An 18395-nucleotide genomic window follows, 5' to 3' on the forward strand; every position below is an offset into this window, starting at 1 on the left:
ACCACTGCAACAGTCCATTGGCATATATTTAGGCCCAGCACCCAGGCAGAGGAGGGAGGTCCCGTAACAGAGAATCTGTCTTCATGTCAGCAGAGAATTAGTCTGCATGTCATAGCAGAGAATGAGGCTTCACGTCACCCACCACTGCAACAGTCCATTGGCATATATTTAGGCCTAGCACACAGGCAGAGCAGAGAGGTCCCGTAACAGACAATCTGGCTTCATGACAGCAGAGAATCAGTCTGCATGTCATAGCAGAGAATGAGGCTTCACGTCACCCACCACTGCAACAGTCCATTGGCATATATTTAGGCCTAGCACACAGGCAGAGCAGAGAGGTCCCGTAACAGACGATCTGGCTTCATGTCAGCAGAGAATCAGTCTGCATGTCATAGCAGAGAATGAGGCTTCACGTCAGCCACCACTGCAACAGTCCATTGGCATATATTTAGGCCCAGCACCCAGGCAGAGGAGGGAGGTCCCGTAACAGAGAATCTGTCTTCATGTCAGCAGAGAATTAGTCTGCATGTCATAGCAGAGAATGAGGCTTCACGTCAGCCACCACTGCAACAGTCCATTGGCATATATTTAGGCCCAGCACACACACAGGCAGAGGAGAGAGGTCCCGTAACAGAGAATCTGTCTTCATGTCAGCAGAGAATTAGTCTGCATGTCATAGCAGAGAATCAGGCTTCACGTCACCCACCACTGCAACAGTCCATTGGCATATATTTAGGCCCAGCACCCAGGCAGAGGAGGGAGGTCCCGTAACAGAGAATCTGTCTTCATGTCAGCAGAGAATTAGTCTGCATGTCATAGCAGAGAATGAGGCTTCACGTCAGCCACCACTGCAACAGTCCATTGGCATATATTTAGGCCCAGCACACACACAGGCAGAGGAGAGAGGTCCCGTAACAGAGAATCTGTCTTCATGTCAGCAGAGAATTAGTCTGCATGTCATAGCAGAGAATGAGGCTTCACGTCAGCCACCACTGCAACAGTCCATTGGCATATATTTAGGCCCAGCACACACACAGGCAGAGGAGAGAGGTCCCGTAACAGACAATCTGGCTTCATGTCAGCAGAGAATTAGTCTGCATGTCATAGCAGAGAATGAGGCTTCACGTCACCCACCACTGCAACAGTCCATTGGCATATATTTAGGCCCAGCACCCAGGCAGAGGAGGGAGGTCCCGTAACAGAGAATCTGTCTTCATGTCAGCAGAGAATTAGTCTGCATGTCATAGCAGAGAATGAAGCTTCACGTCAGCCACCACTGCAACAGTCCATTGGCATATATTTAGGCCCAGCACACACACAGGCAGAGGAGAGAGGTCCCGTAACAGACAATCTGGCTTCATGTCAGCAGAGAATCAGTCTGCATGTCATAGCAGAGAATGAGGCTTCACGTCACCCACCACTGCAACAGTCCATTGGCATATATTTAGGCCCAGCACCCAGGCAGAGGAGGGAGGTCCCGTAACAGAGAATCTGTCTTCATGTCAGCAGAGAATTAGTCTGCATGTCATAGCAGAGAATGAGGCTTCACGTCACCCACCACTGCAACAGTCCATTGGCATATATTTAGGCCTAGCACACAGGCAGAGCAGAGAGGTCCCGTAACAGACAATCTGGCTTCATGACAGCAGAGAATCAGTCTGCATGTCATAGCAGAGAATGAGGCTTCACGTCACCCACCACTGCAACAGTCCATTGGCATATATTTAGGCCTAGCACACAGGCAGAGCAGAGAGGTCCCGTAACAGACGATCTGGCTTCATGTCAGCAGAGAATCAGTCTGCATGTCATAGCAGAGAATGAGGCTTCACGTCAGCCACCACTGCAACAGTCCATTGGCATATATTTAGGCCCAGCACCCAGGCAGAGGAGGGAGGTCCCGTAACAGAGAATCTGTCTTCATGTCAGCAGAGAATTAGTCTGCATGTCATAGCAGAGAATGAGGCTTCACGTCAGCCACCACTGCAACAGTCCATTGGCATATATTTAGGCCCAGCACACACACAGGCAGAGGAGAGAGGTCCCGTAACAGAGAATCTGTCTTCATGTCAGCAGAGAATTAGTCTGCATGTCATAGCAGAGAATCAGGCTTCACGTCACCCACCACTGCAACAGTCCATTGGCATATATTTAGGCCCAGCACCCAGGCAGAGGAGGGAGGTCCCGTAACAGAGAATCTGTCTTCATGTCAGCAGAGAATTAGTCTGCATGTCATAGCAGAGAATGAGGCTTCACGTCAGCCACCACTGCAACAGTCCATTGGCATATATTTAGGCCCAGCACACACACAGGCAGAGGAGAGAGGTCCCGTAACAGAGAATCTGTCTTCATGTCAGCAGAGAATTAGTCTGCATGTCATAGCAGAGAATGAGGCTTCACGTCAGCCACCACTGCAACAGTCCATTGGCATATATTTAGGCCCAGCACACACACAGGCAGAGGAGAGAGGTCCCGTAACAGACAATCTGGCTTCATGTCAGCAGAGAATTAGTCTGCATGTCATAGCAGAGAATGAGGCTTCACGTCACCCACCACTGCAACAGTCCATTGGCATATATTTAGGCCCAGCACCCAGGCAGAGGAGGGAGGTCCCGTAACAGAGAATCTGTCTTCATGTCAGCAGAGAATTAGTCTGCATGTCATAGCAGAGAATGAGGCTTCACGTCAGCCACCACTGCAACAGTCCATTGGCATATATTTAGGCCCAGCACACACACAGGCAGAGGAGAGAGGTCCCGTAACAGAGGATCTGGCTTCATGTCAGCAGAGAATCAGTCTGCATGTCATAGCAGAGAATCAGGCTTCACGTCAGCCACCACTGCAACAGTCCATTGGCATATATTTAGGCCTAGCACACAGGCAGAGGAGAGAGGTCCCGTAACAGACAATCTGGCTTCATGTCAGCAGAGAATCAGTCTGCATGTCATAGCAGAGAATCAGGCTTCACGTCAGCCACCACTGCAACAGTCCATTGTCATAAATTTAGGCCCAGCACCCAGGCAGAGGAGGGAGGTCCCGTAACAGACAATCTGGCTTCATGTCAGCAGAGTATTAGTCTGCATGTCATAGCAGAGAATCAGGCTTCATGTCAGCCACCACTGCAACAGTCCATTGGCATATATTTAGGCCTAGCACACAGGCAGAGGAGAGGTTCATTCAACTTTGGGTAGCATCGCAATATAATGGTAAAATGAAAATAAAAATAGGATTGAATGAGGAAGTGCCCTGGAGTCCAATAATATATGGTTATGGGGAGGTAGTTAATGTCTAATCTGGACAAGGGACGGACAGGTCCTGTGGGATCCATGCCTGGTTCATTTTTATGAACGTCAGCTTGTCCACATTGGCTGTAGACAGGCGGCTGCGTTTGTCTGTAATGACGCCCCCTGCCGTGCTGAATACACGTTCAGACAAAACGCTGGCTGCCGGGCAGGCCAGCACCTCCAAGGCATAAAAGGCTAGCTCTGGCCACGTGGACAATTTAGAGACCCAGAAGTTGAATGGGGCCGAACCATCAGTCAGTACGTGGAGGGGTGTGCACACGTACTGTTCCACCATGTTAGTGAAATGTTGCCTCCTGCTAACACGTTGCGTATCAGGTGGTGGTGCAGTTAGCTGTGGCGTGTTGACAAAAGTTTTCCACATCTCTGCCATGCTAACCCTGCCCTCAGAGGAGCTGGCCGTGACACAGCTGCCTTGGCGACCTCTTGCTCCTCCTCTGCCTTGGCCTTGGGCTTCCACTTGTTCCCCTGTGACATTTGGGAATGCTCTCAGTAGCGCGTCTACCAACGTGCGCTTGTACTCGCGCATCTTCCTATCACGCTCCAGTGCAGGAAGTAAGGTGGGCACATTGTCTTTGTAGCGTGGATCCAGCAGGGTGGCAACCCAGTAGTCCGCACAGGTTAAAATGTGGGCAACTCTGCTGTCATTGCGCAGGCACTGCAGCATGTAGTCGCTCATGTGTGCCAGGCTGCCCAGGGATAAGGACAAGCTGTCCTCTGTGGGAGGCGTATCGTCATCGTCCTGCCTTTCCCCCCAGCCACGCACCAGTGATGGACCCGAGCTGCGTTGGGTGCCACCCCGCTGTGACCATGCTTCATCCTCATCCTCCTCCACCTCCTCCTCATCCTCGTCCTCCTCGTCCTCCAGTAGTGGGCCCTGGCTGGCCACATTTGTACCTGGCCTCTGCTGTTGCCAAAAACCTCCCTCTGAGTCACTTCGAAGAGACTGGCCTGAAAGTGCTAAAAATGACCCCTCTTCCTCCTCCTCCTCCTCCTCCTCCTGGGCCACCTCCTCTTCCATCATCGCCCTAAGTGTTTTCTCAAGGAGACATAGAAGTGGTATTGTAACGCTGATAACGGTGTCATCGCCACTGGCCATGTTGGTGGAGTACTCGAAACAGCGCAACAGGGCACACAGGTCTCGCATGGAGGCCCAGTCATTGGTGGTGAAGTGGTGCTGTTCTGTAGTGCGACTGACCCGTGCGTGCTGCAGCTGAAACTCCACTATGGCCTGCTGCTGCTCGCACAGTCTGTCCAGCATGTGCAAGGTGGAGTTCCACCTGGTGGGCACGTCGCATATGAGGCGGTGAGCGGGAAGGCCGAAGTTACGCTGTAGCGCAGACAGGCGAGCAGCAGCAGGATGTGAACGCCGGAAGCGCGAACAGACGGCCCGCACTTTATGCAGCAGCTCTGACATGTCGGGGTAGTTGTGAATGAACTTCTGCACCACCAAATTCAGCACATGCGCCAAGCAAGGGATGTGCGTCAAATTGGCTAGTCCCAGAGCTGCAACGAGATTTCGCCCATTATCACACACCACCAGGCCGGGCTTGAGGCTCACCGGCAGCAACCACTCGTCGGTCTGTTGTTCTATACCCCGCCACAACTCCTGTGCGGTGTGGGGCCTGTCCCCCAAACATATGAGTTTCAGAATGGCCTGCTGACGTTTACCCCGGGCTGTGCTGAAGTTGGTGGTGAAGGTGTGTGGCTGACTGGATGAGCAGGTGGAAGAAGAGGAGGAGGAAGCCGAGAAGGAGGAGGTGGCAACAGGAGGCAAAGAATGTTGCCCTGCGATCCTTGGCGGCGGAAGGACGTGCGCCAAACAGCTCTCCGCCTGGGGCCCAGCTGCCACTACATTTACCCAGTGTGCAGTTAGGGAGATATAGCGTCCCTGGCCGTGCTTACTGGTCCACGTATCTGTGGTTAGGTGGACCTTGCCACAGATGGCGTTGCGCAGTGCACACTTGATTTTATCGGATACTTGGTTGTGCAGGGAAGGCACGGCTCTCTTGGAGAAGTAGTGCCGGCTGGGAACAACATACTGTGGGACAGCAAGCGACATGAGCTGTTTGAAGCTGTCTGTGTCCACCAGCCTAAATGACAGCATTTCATAGGCCAGTAGTTTAGAAATGCTGGCATTCAGGGCCAGGGATCGAGGGTGGCTAGGTGGGAATTTACGCTTTCTATCAAATGTTTGTGAGATGGAGAGCTGAACGCTGGCGTGTGACATGGTTGAGACGCTTGGTGACGGAGGTGGTGGTGGTGGTGTTGGTGGTACATCCCCTGTTTGCTGGGCGGCAGGTGCCAACGTTCCTCCAGAGGCGGAGGAAGAGGCCGAGGCGGCAGCAGCAGAATAGGCCGAGGCGGCAGCAGCAGAAGAGGTAGCAGGGGGAGCCTGAGTGACTTCCTTGGTTTTAAGGTGTTTACTCCACTGCAGTTCATGCTTTGCATGCAGGTGCCTGGTCATGCAGGTTGTGCTCAGGTTCAGAACGTTAATGCCTCGCTTCAGGCTCTGATGGCACAGCGTGCAAACCACTCGGGTCTTGTCGTCAGCACATTGTTTGAAGAAGTGCCATGCCAGGGAACTCCTTGAAGCTGCCTTTGGGGTGCTCGGTCCCAGATGGCGGCGGTCAGTAGCAGGCGGAGTCTCTTGGCGGCGGGTGTTCTGCTTTTGCCCACTGCTCCCTCTTTTGCTACGCTGTTGGCTCGGTCTCACCACTGCCTCTTCCTCCGAACTGTGAAAGTCAGTGGCACGACCTTCATTCCATGTGGGGTCTAGGACCTCATCGTCCCCTGCATCGTCTTCCACCCAGTCTTGATCCCTGACCTCCTGTTCAGTCTGCACACTGCAGAAAGACGCAGCAGTTGGCACCTGTGTTTCGTCATCATCAGAGACATGCTGAGGTGGTATTCCCATGTCCTCATCATCAGGAAACATAAGTGGTTGTGCGTCAGTGCATTCTATGTCTTTCACCGCTGGGGAAGGGCTAGGTGGATGCCCTTGGGAAACCCTGCCAGCGGAGTCTTCAAACAGCATAAGAGACTGCTGCATAACTTGAGGCTGAGACAGTTTCCCTGGTATGCATGGGGGTGATGTGACAGACTGATGGGGTTGGTTTTCAGGCGCCATCTGTGCGCTTTCTGCAGAAGACTGGGTGGGAGATAATGTGAACGTGCTGGATCCACTGTCGGCCACCCAATTGACTAATGCCTGTACCTGCTCAGGCCTTACCATCCTTAGAACGGCATTGGGCCCCACCATATATCGCTGTAAATTCTGGCGGCTACTGGGACCTGAGGTAGTTGGTACACTAGGACGTGTGGATGTGGCAGAACGGCCACGTCCTCTCCCAGCACCAGAGGGTCCACTAACACCACCACGACCATGTCCACGTCCGCGTCCCTTACTAGATGTTTTTCTCATTGTTATGGTTCACCACAACAACAAATATATTATTTGGCCCAATGTATTGTATTCAAATTCAGCGGGATATAAATTTGAGGCCTAGTATTTAGGCGCTGGGTGACCGGTATGGATTTAGTGACAGAATTAGACTTGGAAATGCACAGAAGCGTGTGTGTGAAGTTATTCTGAATGACCCTATGTGCACCTTCAATATGATCTACCCTTTTAGGGATAGATTTCAAATAGCTCTGATATAGCAGAAACGACTAAATTATGAAATTGCTAAATTGGGAATTGTATTTCAACCCAGAACAAGAAATGTGCTTGAACGGACACTAAATAACTCGCCCAGCTACAGCACTAAGGACAGATTTAGCGGGATATAAATTTGAGGCCTAGTATTTAGGCGCTGGGTGACAGGTATGGGTTTAGTGCCAGAATTAGACTTGGAAATACACAGTAGCGGGTGTGTGTGAAGTTATTCTGAATGACCCAATGTGCACCTTGAATATTATATACCCTTTTAGGGATAGATTTCAAATAGCTCTGATATAGCAGAAACCACTAAATTATGAAATTGCTAAATTGGGAATTGTATTTCAACCCAGAACAAAAAATGTGCTTTGACGGACACTAAATAACTTTCCCAGCCACAACAGGACAGCGGTAACGAGAGATTTAGCGGGATATAAATTTGAGGCCTAGTATTTAGGCGCTGGGTGACAGGTATGGGTTTAGTGACAGAATTAGATTTGGAAATGCACAGTAGCGGGTGTGTGAAGTTATTCTGAATGACCCTATGTGCACCTTGAATATTATATACCCTTTTAGGGATAGATTTCAAATAGCTCTGATATAGCAGAAACCACTAAATTATGAAATTGCTAAATTGGGAATTGTATTTCAACCCAGAACAAGAAATGTGCTTGAACGGACACTAAATAACTCGCCCAGCTACAGCACTAGGGACAGATTTAGCTGGATATAAATTTGAGGCCTAGTATTTAGGCGCTGGGTGACCGGTATGGATTTAGTGACAGAATTAGACTTGGAAATGCACAGAAGCGTGTGTGTGAAGTTATTCTGAATGACCCTATGTGCACCTTGAATATTATATACCCTTTTAGGGATAGATTTCAAATAGCTCTGATATAGCAGAAACCACTAAATTATGAAATTGCTAAATTGGGAATTGTATTTCAACCCAGAACAAGAAATGTGCTTGAACGGACACTAAATAACTCGCCCAGCTACAGCACTAGGGACAGATTTAGCTGGATATAAATTTGAGGCCTAGTATTTAGGCGCTGGGTGACCGGTATGGATTTAGTGACAGAATTAGACTTGGAAATGCACAGAAGCGTGTGTGTGAAGTTATTCTGAATGACCCTATGTGCACCTTGAATATTATATACCCTTTTAGGGATAGATTTCAAATAGCTCTGATATAGCAGAAACCACTAAATTATGAAATTGCTAAATTGGGAATTGTATTTCAACCCAGAACAAGAAATGTGCTTGAACGGACACTAAATAACTCGCCCAGCTACAGCACTAAGGACAGATTTAGCGGGATATAAATTTGAGGCCTAGTATTTAGGCGCTGGGTGACAGGTATGGGTTTAGTGCCAGAATTAGACTTGGAAATACACAGTAGCGGGTGTGTGTGAAGTTATTCTGAATGACCCAATGTGCACCTTGAATATTATATACCCTTTTAGGGATAGATTTCAAATAGCTCTGATATAGCAGAAACCACTAAATTATGAAATTGCTAAATTGGGAATTGTATTTCAACCCAGAACAAGAAATGTGCTTGAACGGACACTAAATAACTCGCCCAGCTACAGCACTAAGGACAGATTTAGCGGGATATAAATTTGAGACCTAGTATTTAGGCGCTGGGTGACAGGTATGGGTTTAGTGCCAGAATTAGACTTGGAAATACACAGTAGCGGGTGTGTGTGAAGTTATTCTGAATGACCCAATGTGCACCTTGAATATTATATACCCTTTTAGGGATAGATTTCAAATAGCTCTGATATAGCAGAAACCACTAAATTATGAAATTGCTAAATTGGGAATTGTATTTCAACCCAGAACAAGAAATGTGCTTGAACGGACACTAAATAACTCGCCCAGCTACAGCACTAAGGACAGATTTAGCGGGATATAAATTTGAGGCCTAGTATTTAGGCGCTGGGTGACAGGTATGGGTTTAGTGCCAGAATTAGACTTGGAAATACACAGTAGCGGGTGTGTGTGAAGTTATTCTGAATGACCCAATGTGCACCTTGAATATTATATACCCTTTTAGGGATAGATTTCAAATAGCTCTGATATAGCAGAAACCACTAAATTATGAAATTGCTAAATTGGGAATTGTATTTCAACCCAGAACAAGAAATGTGCTTGAACGGACACTAAATAACTCGCCCAGCTACAGCACTAAGGACAGATTTAGCGGGATATAAATTTGAGGCCTAGTATTTAGGCGCTGGGTGACAGGTATGGGTTTAGTGCCAGAATTAGACTTGGAAATACACAGTAGCGGGTGTGTGTGAAGTTATTCTGAATGACCCAATGTGCACCTTGAATATTATATACCCTTTTAGGGATAGATTTCAAATAGCTCTGATATAGCAGAAACCACTAAATTATGAAATTGCTAAATTGGGAATTGTATTTCAACCCAGAACAAGAAATGTGCTTGAACGGACACTAAATAACTCGCCCAGCTACAGCACTAAGGACAGATTTAGCGGGATATAAATTTGAGGCCTAGTATTTAGGCGCTGGGTGACAGGTATGGGTTTAGTGCCAGAATTAGACTTGGAAATACACAGTAGCGGGTGTGTGTGAAGTTATTCTGAATGACCCAATGTGCACCTTGAATATTATATACCCTTTTAGGGATAGATTTCAAATAGCTCTGATATAGCAGAAACCACTAAATTATGAAATTGCTAAATTGGGAATTGTATTTCAACCCAGAACAAGAAATGTGCTTGAACGGACACTAAATAACTCGCCCAGCTACAGCACTAAGGACAGATTTAGCGGGATATAAATTTGAGGCCTAGTATTTAGGCGCTGGGTGACAGGTATGGGTTTAGTGCCAGAATTAGACTTGGAAATACACAGTAGCGGGTGTGTGTGAAGTTATTCTGAATGACCCAATGTGCACCTTGAATATTATATACCCTTTTAGGGATAGATTTCAAATAGCTCTGATATAGCAGAAACCACTAAATTATGAAATTGCTAAATTGGGAATTGTATTTCAACCCAGAACAAGAAATGTGCTTGAACGGACACTAAATAACTCGCCCAGCTACAGCACTAAGGACAGATTTAGCGGGATATAAATTTGAGGCCTAGTATTTAGGCGCTGGGTGACAGGTATGGGTTTAGTGCCAGAATTAGACTTGGAAATACACAGTAGCGGGTGTGTGTGAAGTTATTCTGAATGACCCAATGTGCACCTTGAATATTATATACCCTTTTAGGGATAGATTTCAAATAGCTCTGATATAGCAGAAACCACTAAATTATGAAATTGCTAAATTGGGAATTGTATTTCAACCCAGAACAAGAAATGTGCTTGAACGGACACTAAATAACTCGCCCAGCTACAGCACTAAGGACAGATTTAGCGGGATATAAATTTGAGGCCTAGTATTTAGGCGCTGGGTGACAGGTATGGGTTTAGTGCCAGAATTAGACTTGGAAATACACAGTAGCGGGTGTGTGTGAAGTTATTCTGAATGACCCAATGTGCACCTTGAATATTATATACCCTTTTAGGGATAGATTTCAAATAGCTCTGATATAGCAGAAACCACTAAATTATGAAATTGCTAAATTGGGAATTGTATTTCAACCCAGAACAAGAAATGTGCTTGAACGGACACTAAATAACTCGCCCAGCTACAGCACTAAGGACAGATTTAGCGGGATATAAATTTGAGGCCTAGTATTTAGGCGCTGGGTGACAGGTATGGGTTTAGTGCCAGAATTAGACTTGGAAATACACAGTAGCGGGTGTGTGTGAAGTTATTCTGAATGACCCAATGTGCACCTTGAATATTATATACCCTTTTAGGGATAGATTTCAAATAGCTCTGATATAGCAGAAACCACTAAATTATGAAATTGCTAAATTGGGAATTGTATTTCAACCCAGAACAAGAAATGTGCTTGAACGGACACTAAATAACTCGCCCAGCTACAGCACTAGGGACAGATTTAGCTGGATATAAATTTGAGGCCTAGTATTTAGGCGCTGGGTGACCGGTATGGATTTAGTGACAGAATTAGACTGGGATATGGCCAAAAAATAAACAGACTATTGCTGGTTAAATGCACTTGGTGTGACAGCTTCACCCTGATGTAGGCTTTAGCCAAAAAACAACCACACCATTGAGGGTTAAATGCACTTGGTGACAGGCGCAGCTTGCCCCTGATTTAGTATATGGCCAAAAAATGAACAGACTATTGCTGGTTAAATGCACTTGGTGTGACAGCTTCACCCTGATGTAGGCTTTAGCCAAAAAACAACCACACCATTGAGGGTTAAATGCACTTGGTGACAGGCGCAGCTTGCCCCTGATTTTGTATATGGCCAAAAAATGAACAGACTATTGCTGGTTAAATGCACTTGGTGTGACAGCTTCACCCTGATGTAGGCTTTAGCCAAAAAACAACCACACCATTGAGGGTTAAATGCACTTGGTCGCAGCTTGTGCTGGCGCACCACAAGACACAAAATGGCCGCCGATCACCCCAGAAAAATGTGACTGACAAACGGTCTGTGCAGCCTAAAAACAGTGAGCAATTGAGGATCAGCAGCTCAATGATCCACAGCTGCAGATCGATCAGTTAATCAAGTCCTTTGGAGGAGTTAATCTGCCTAATCTCGCCCTACTGTCGCAGCCGCAACCTCTCCCTACGCTAATCAGAGCAGAGTGACGGGCGGCGCTATGTGACTCCAGCTTAAATAGAGGCTGGGTCACATGGTGCTCTGGCCAATCACAGCCATGCCAATAGTAGGCATGGCTGTGATGGCCTCTTGGGGCAAGTAGTATGACGCTTGTTGATTGGCTGCTTTGCAGCCTTTCAAAAAGCGCCAAGAAAGCGTCACAAAAGCGCGAAGAAAGCGACGAACACCGAACCCGAACCCGGACTTTTACGAAAATGTCCGGGTTCGGGTCCGTGTCACGGACACCCCAAAATTCGGTACGAACCCGAACTATACAGTTCGAGTTCGCTCATCCCTAGTTCTGACCCAATTTGCCTGTAAAGTTAGCGTGACCACATTCAAGTGACCTTGGTGCATTGACGATATTGCTTCTCTTGTACTGGGCTGCTGACATCCTTCGCCCATTCATTGGGATTTGGTGATCTGGGAAATGCCCCATTTCCCCTCAATGCCTTGTTGAGGTAAAATAGTCTGATAACTTTATTACAGAGGTTGTTTAGGTTTAGATCAAAGGGTCTGACTCTCTGGAAATTGTACCATATCACCGGCACTAACGGGTGGTCTTTAGCATTCCCTTAGCCTGTAAAATGCTCCAATGTTCCACTCAGAGGGGCTGCCTGGGTGAAGAAGCTCTGAACCTGGACAGCCCCTTTAAATGAGGATAAGATGCTATACCGGACACAGCCCATAATGAGCCCATTGAAGGATACAGACATGCCACAATGTTAGAGTATATAGGGAAAATAATAATATGGAAAATATTGATGGGCATTCACTCAGACAAATTCTATTCAAGAAGTCCATCCAGTCCTCTGCAAAACCATATATTTGTATCACAATGTGCTGTACCAAATTATAAACACAACTTTGTTGCATTGACAAATATAACTCTGCTACATCTGCACACTTACTGTATATATACCCTTAACACAAATTTGTTTACTGCAGTTTACTGACATCACTAACATTAAAGGGACACTAAATCATTTTTTTTCAATGGACTAGAATTGGTTAAAATAGAAAAAATAAGCACCAATCCACCTCTGCTGATCTACACTTTCTGGTCCCCACTTGACACACAGAAGATTTGTGGAGAGCATTTCCAGCCATCTTCTCTGTGTCTATGTGGCACCAGGAATTCAACAGCAGCAGGGACTAGAATAGTGTTGAAATAGCAGTGGCGGGGGATTGGTGAGGGGCATTTTGTTTATCTTTTACTTTAACCCATTCACACACCACTCAATCAGAATTGTATTAAAATATGATGTGTTGCATTTCTTATTAAGCAGGCCTCTTATGGCAGTATGTGCACCAGAAAAGCAAATCTACTCTAGCTATGAGCTGGCATAGAATTGCCCTAAAAGTTATGCCAGTTTCTGGTATAAATTATAGTAAACTATAGTAAACCTATAAAAGGCCCTACTTCCAGCTAAAATTCCCTCCTTTTTTGAAAAGTGTCATAAAACTGAAAAAAGTCACACATTTTTACAATGTAGACATTATCACCCTAATACTATATGTGTGTGTATGTGTTGCTAAACCAAATAGCTACACTCACTATGTACACTATGTAGTCAAAAAGTATTGCATGCAGCCTAAACCCTGCCTCCTTCTCCTAAACTAGGGTGCTTCCATGCACTAGTTTTAGAGGGAAGAAAACATGGATGCCTCCTATGAGAAGTATATAGGAGCACATTTATTAGGACCGACATTTAGACACCGGTCTTATTAAGCCCCTAACTGGCAGTGGATCACCGAAGTGGTGTAGAGGCGCCAGTAGAGTATATCTGTTCTTAAATTACCCCCACAGTTTATTTTTTTGTTTTGAATTTTGGATATAGAACAAATGCAAACAAGAAAGAGCCATTATGCCTGGTTTTATATTTTGCGATTCTTTAGATGGGTTGTCTAGATTAAGATTTTTTTTTTTTTACCTTTTTAGTGAATTCTAAACCAAAAGTGGGGTCCCTGTTCAGGACCAGGATCAACAAGTTTCCCTCCTTATGGCAGACCTGTCCTCTCCTGCACAGATATCCCGTTGATTTGAATTGGCATTGTGTAATGCATCATTTGCCCTGTAGTGGTGCTGCAGGGAAATTAAATACTAGGTGTCCTCACATTGTTGAAGGTCCCAGTAGGAGCACATTTTATCAACTTATCATGAAGGGATCTTCTAACAAGGAGGGATTGAACCCTTATCTTCCTTCTAAAATACAATATAACATTATGTTCTTGTATTCTCTCAAAATACAGAGTCTGAAAAATTTGTCTGCCCAAAAGAGGTGACTGGAAAATTGGAAGGGTCAGTATCCATCACTTGCGCATACTCAACTATTACGAAGGCCAATAAGCATAGCTGCAAGTTTTTTTGCCAAGAAAGAGGAAGGTCTGGAAAATGTCAATATATAATCGCCTCTACGAATAACTATGTACACCAGAACTTTTTCGGCCGTGTTTCATTTAAAGACAATAAAAACAAAGGCTTGGTCACCATTACTTTGTCTAACTTAAGGAACACCGATGAAGGCACTTACATTTGTCGCTTGGGCACATATATGAATAGGATTAAAGCTAAGTTCACTTTGGCTGTCACTGAAGGTAACTATCAAGTTAAATTCAGAAATGTTGCTACATAATCATTTCAATTATAACTTATGAGTTCTATGATAGTCCAAACATTCTAAGTCTACTGTTGCTGTCTATAATACACAAAAATGATGCTGCAGTAAGTAACATTTTAACAGAGGGCTGTCACTTACATTCACTTACATGCTACATTTACATAGCTGGGCAAAAGATATGTGCATGTCCTTATTCTACATGAGTGGATTCTATGGGTATATGCATGGATTGACTTATATATGTTATGCTATTGTACCTAGACAGTTACAGTACTATATTTGCATTACTTTTCACTATTTTGATCCATACAAAGGAATTACCCAGACACAGAAAATGACAACCCTGGTCATAGCAACAATTAACCAGGGTAGTAGCACCCAAATATTACTATAGTACTATAGTGAGGACTAAATGGTGTATCCAGATTAAAAAAAAAATATAGAAACGTGTTCAATGTTGATATTGCCATAGCTCAGAAAATGGGAAAAAACTTTAATACATTACAATGTTTTTTTTTTAATACATTCTTTTTTTATGATTTATTAAAGGGGTTATCCAAGACTATAAAATGCTCCCCCATAGGCCCAGGCCCCTCACACTGAATATATCTACTTGGCTCCCCACTTCCTGCGCCTCTCCTGGTCCCCGCACCACAGCTGCTGCTTCTCCCTGTGTGCAGATGAAAACATCCGGTGTTTAGTACTGATAACCTATCCTCAGGATAGGTCATCAGTATCTGATCTGTGGGGGTCTGACACTCCAGCCTTCTCGCAGCTCACCAAGCACAGTGCTGTACATTGTATAGCAGCTGTGTTTGGTACAATGGGGCAAAAAGTATTTAGTCAGCCACCAATTGTGCAAGTTCTCCCACTTAAAAAGATGAGAGAGGCCAGTAGTTTTCATCATAGGTATATCTCAACTATGAGAGACATAATGAGAAAAAAAAATCCAGAAAATCTAATTTTTTAAAGAATTTTTTAAGAATTTATTTGCAAATTATGGTGGAAAATAAGTATTTGGTGAATAACAAAAGTTAATCTCAATACTTTGTAATATACCCTTTTTTGGCAATGACAGAGGTCAAATGTTTTCTGTAAGTCTTCACAAGGTTTTCACACATTGTTGCTGGTATTTTGGCCCATTACTCATGCAGATCTCCTCTAGAGCAGTGATGTTTTGGGGCTGTCGCTGGAAACACGGACTTTCAATTCCCTCCAAAGGTTTTCTATGGGGTCGAGATTTGGAGACTGGCTAGGCCACTCCAGGACTTTGAAATGCTTCTTATGAAGCCACTCCTTTGTTGCACATCATTGTCATGCTGAAAGACCACGTTTCATCTTCAGTTCCCTTGCTGATGGAAGAAGGTTTTCACTCAAAATCTCACGATACATGGCCCCATTCATTCTTTTCTTTACACGGATCAGTCGTCCTGGTCCCTTTGCAGAAAAACAGCCCCAAAGTATGATGTTTACACCCCCATGCTTCACAGTAGGTATGGTGTTCTTTGGATGCGACTCAGCATTCTTTCTCCTCCAAACACGATGAGGTAAGCTTTAACCAAAAAGTTCTACTTCGGTTTCATCTGACCATATGACATTCTACTAGGGATGAGCGAACCGGAACTGTATAGTTCGGGTTCGTACCGAATTTTGGGGTGTCCGTGACACGGACCCGAACTCGGACAGTTTCGTAAAAGTCCGGGTTCGGGTTCGGTGTTCGTCGCTTTCTTGGCGCTTTTTGAAAGGCTGCAAAGCAGCCAATCAACAAGCGTCATACTACTTGCCCCAAGAGGCCGTCACAGCCATGCCTACTATTGGCATGGCTGTGATTGGCCAGAGCACCATGTGACCCAGCCTCAATTTAAGCTGGAGTCACATAGCGCCGCCCGTCACTCTGTTCTGATTAGCGTAGAGAGAGGTTGCAGCTGCGACAGTAGGGCGAGATTAGGCTGATTAACTCCTCCAAAAGACTCCATCCAGTGATCGATCTGCAGCTGTAGATGATTAAACTGCTGCTATTGAATTGCTCACTGTTTTTAGGCTGCTCAGAGCGTTTTTCAGTCACTTTTTTCTGGGGTGATCGGCGGCCATTTTGTGTCTTGTGTTGCGCCAGCACAAGCTGCCACCAAGTGCATTTAACCCTCAACGGTGTGGTTGTTTTTTGGCTAAATGCTACATCAGGGTGAAGCTGTCACACCAAGTGCATTTAACCAGCAATAGTCTGTTTATTTTTTGGCCATATACTACATCAGGGGCAAGCTGCGCCTGTCACCAAGTGCATTTAACCCTCAATGGTGTGGTTGTTTTTTGGCTAAATCCTACATCAGGGTGAAGCTGTCACACCAAGTGCATTTAACCAGCAATAGTCTGTTTATTTTTTGGCCATATACTACATCAGGGGCAAGCTGCGCCTGTCACCAAGTGCATTTAACCCTCAATGGTGTGGTTGTTTTTTGGCTAAATCCTACATCAGGGTGAAGCTGTCACACCAAGTGCATTTAACCAGCAATAGTCTGTTTATTTTTTGGCCATATACTACATCAGGGGCAAGCTGCGCCTGTCACCAAGTGCTTTTAACCCTCAATGGTGTGGTTGTTTTTTGGCTAAATCCTACATCAGGGTGAAGCTGTCACACCAAGTGCATTTAACCAGCAATAGTCTGTTTATTTTTTGGCCATATACTACATCAGGGGCAAGCTGCGCCTGTCACCAAGTGCTTTTAACCCTCAATGATGTGGTTGTTTTTTTGCTAAAGCCTACATCAGGGTGAAGCTGTCACACCAAGTGCATTTAACCAGCAATAGTCTGTTTATTTTTTGGCCATATACTACATCAGGGGCAAGCTGCGCCTGTCACCAAGTGCATTTAACTCTCAATGGTGTGGTTGTTTTTTGGCTAAATCCTACATCAGGGTCAAGCTGTCACACCAAGCGCATTTAGCCAGCAATAGTCTGTTTATTTTTTGGCCATATACTACATCAGGGGCAAGCTGCGCCTGTCACCAAGTGCATTTAACCCTCAGTAGTGTGGTTGGTCAAGCTGTCACACCAAGTGCATTTAACCATCAATAGTGTGGTTATTTTTTGGCCATATCCCAGTCTAATTCTGTCAGTAAACGTATACCTGTCACCCAGCGCCTAAATACTGGGCCTCAAGTTTATATCCAGCTAAATCTGTCGTTACTGGTGTGGCTGGTCAAGTTATTTAGTGTACGTCAAAGCACAGTTTTTGTTCTGGGTTGAAATACAATTCCCAATTTCGCAATTTCCTAATTTAGTGGTTTCTGCTGTATCAGGCCTACTTTAAATTTATTTCTAAAAGGGTATATCAGATTCAAGGTGCACATAGGGTCATTCTGAATAACTTCACACACACGCTACTGTGCATTTCCAAGTCAAATTCTGTCAGTAAACCTATACCTGTCACCCAGCGCCAAAAGAATAGGCCTCAAATTTATAGTCAGCTAAATCTGTCGATACTGGTGTGGCTGGTCAAGTTATTAAGTGTCCGTCAAAGCACAGTTTTTGTTCTGGGTTGAAATACAATTCCCAATTTAGCAATTTCCTAATTTAGTGGTTTCTGCTGTATCAGGCCTACTTTAAATTTATCCCTAAAAGGGTATATCAGATTCAAGGTGCACATAGGGTCATTCTGAATAACTTCACACACACGCTACTGTGCCTGAAGCGAGGCATTAACGTTCTGAACCTGAGCACAACCTGCATGACTAGGCACCTGCATGCAAAGCATGAACTGCAGTGGAGTAAACACCTTAAAACCAAGGAAGTCACTCAGGCTCTCCCTGCTACCTCTTCTGCTAATGCCGCCTCGGCCTCTTCTGCTGCTGCCGCCTCGGCCTCTTCTGCTGCTGCCGCCTCGGCCTCTTCCTCCACCTCTGGAGGAACGTTGGCACCTGCCGCCCAGCAAACAGGGGATGTACCACCAACACCACCACCTCCGTCACCAAGCATCTCAACCATGTCACACGGCAGCGTTCAGCTCTCCATCTCGAAAACATTTGAGAGAAAGCGTAAATTCCCACCTAGCCACCCTCGATCCCTGGCCCTGAATGCCAGCATTTCTAAACT

General features: G+C 45.6%; 1 protein-coding gene across 1 annotated transcript in view; it reads left to right on the forward strand.

The window, feature by feature from the left end:
- Positions 1 to 18395, forward strand: part of LOC122933396 (polymeric immunoglobulin receptor-like) — a 276468-nt gene that overhangs the window by 77003 nt on the left and 181070 nt on the right. Inside the window, exon 3 of the mRNA XM_044288366.1 lies at positions 13940 to 14284. Within this exon, the coding sequence (XP_044144301.1) occupies positions 13940 to 14284 (345 nt within the window). The remainder of the gene's footprint in view (positions 1 to 13939; positions 14285 to 18395) is intronic.

This window comes from Bufo gargarizans, chromosome 3, assembly GCF_014858855.1.
Source record: "Bufo gargarizans isolate SCDJY-AF-19 chromosome 3, ASM1485885v1, whole genome shotgun sequence".
Classification (NCBI taxonomy): Eukaryota; Metazoa; Chordata; class Amphibia; order Anura; family Bufonidae; genus Bufo; species Bufo gargarizans.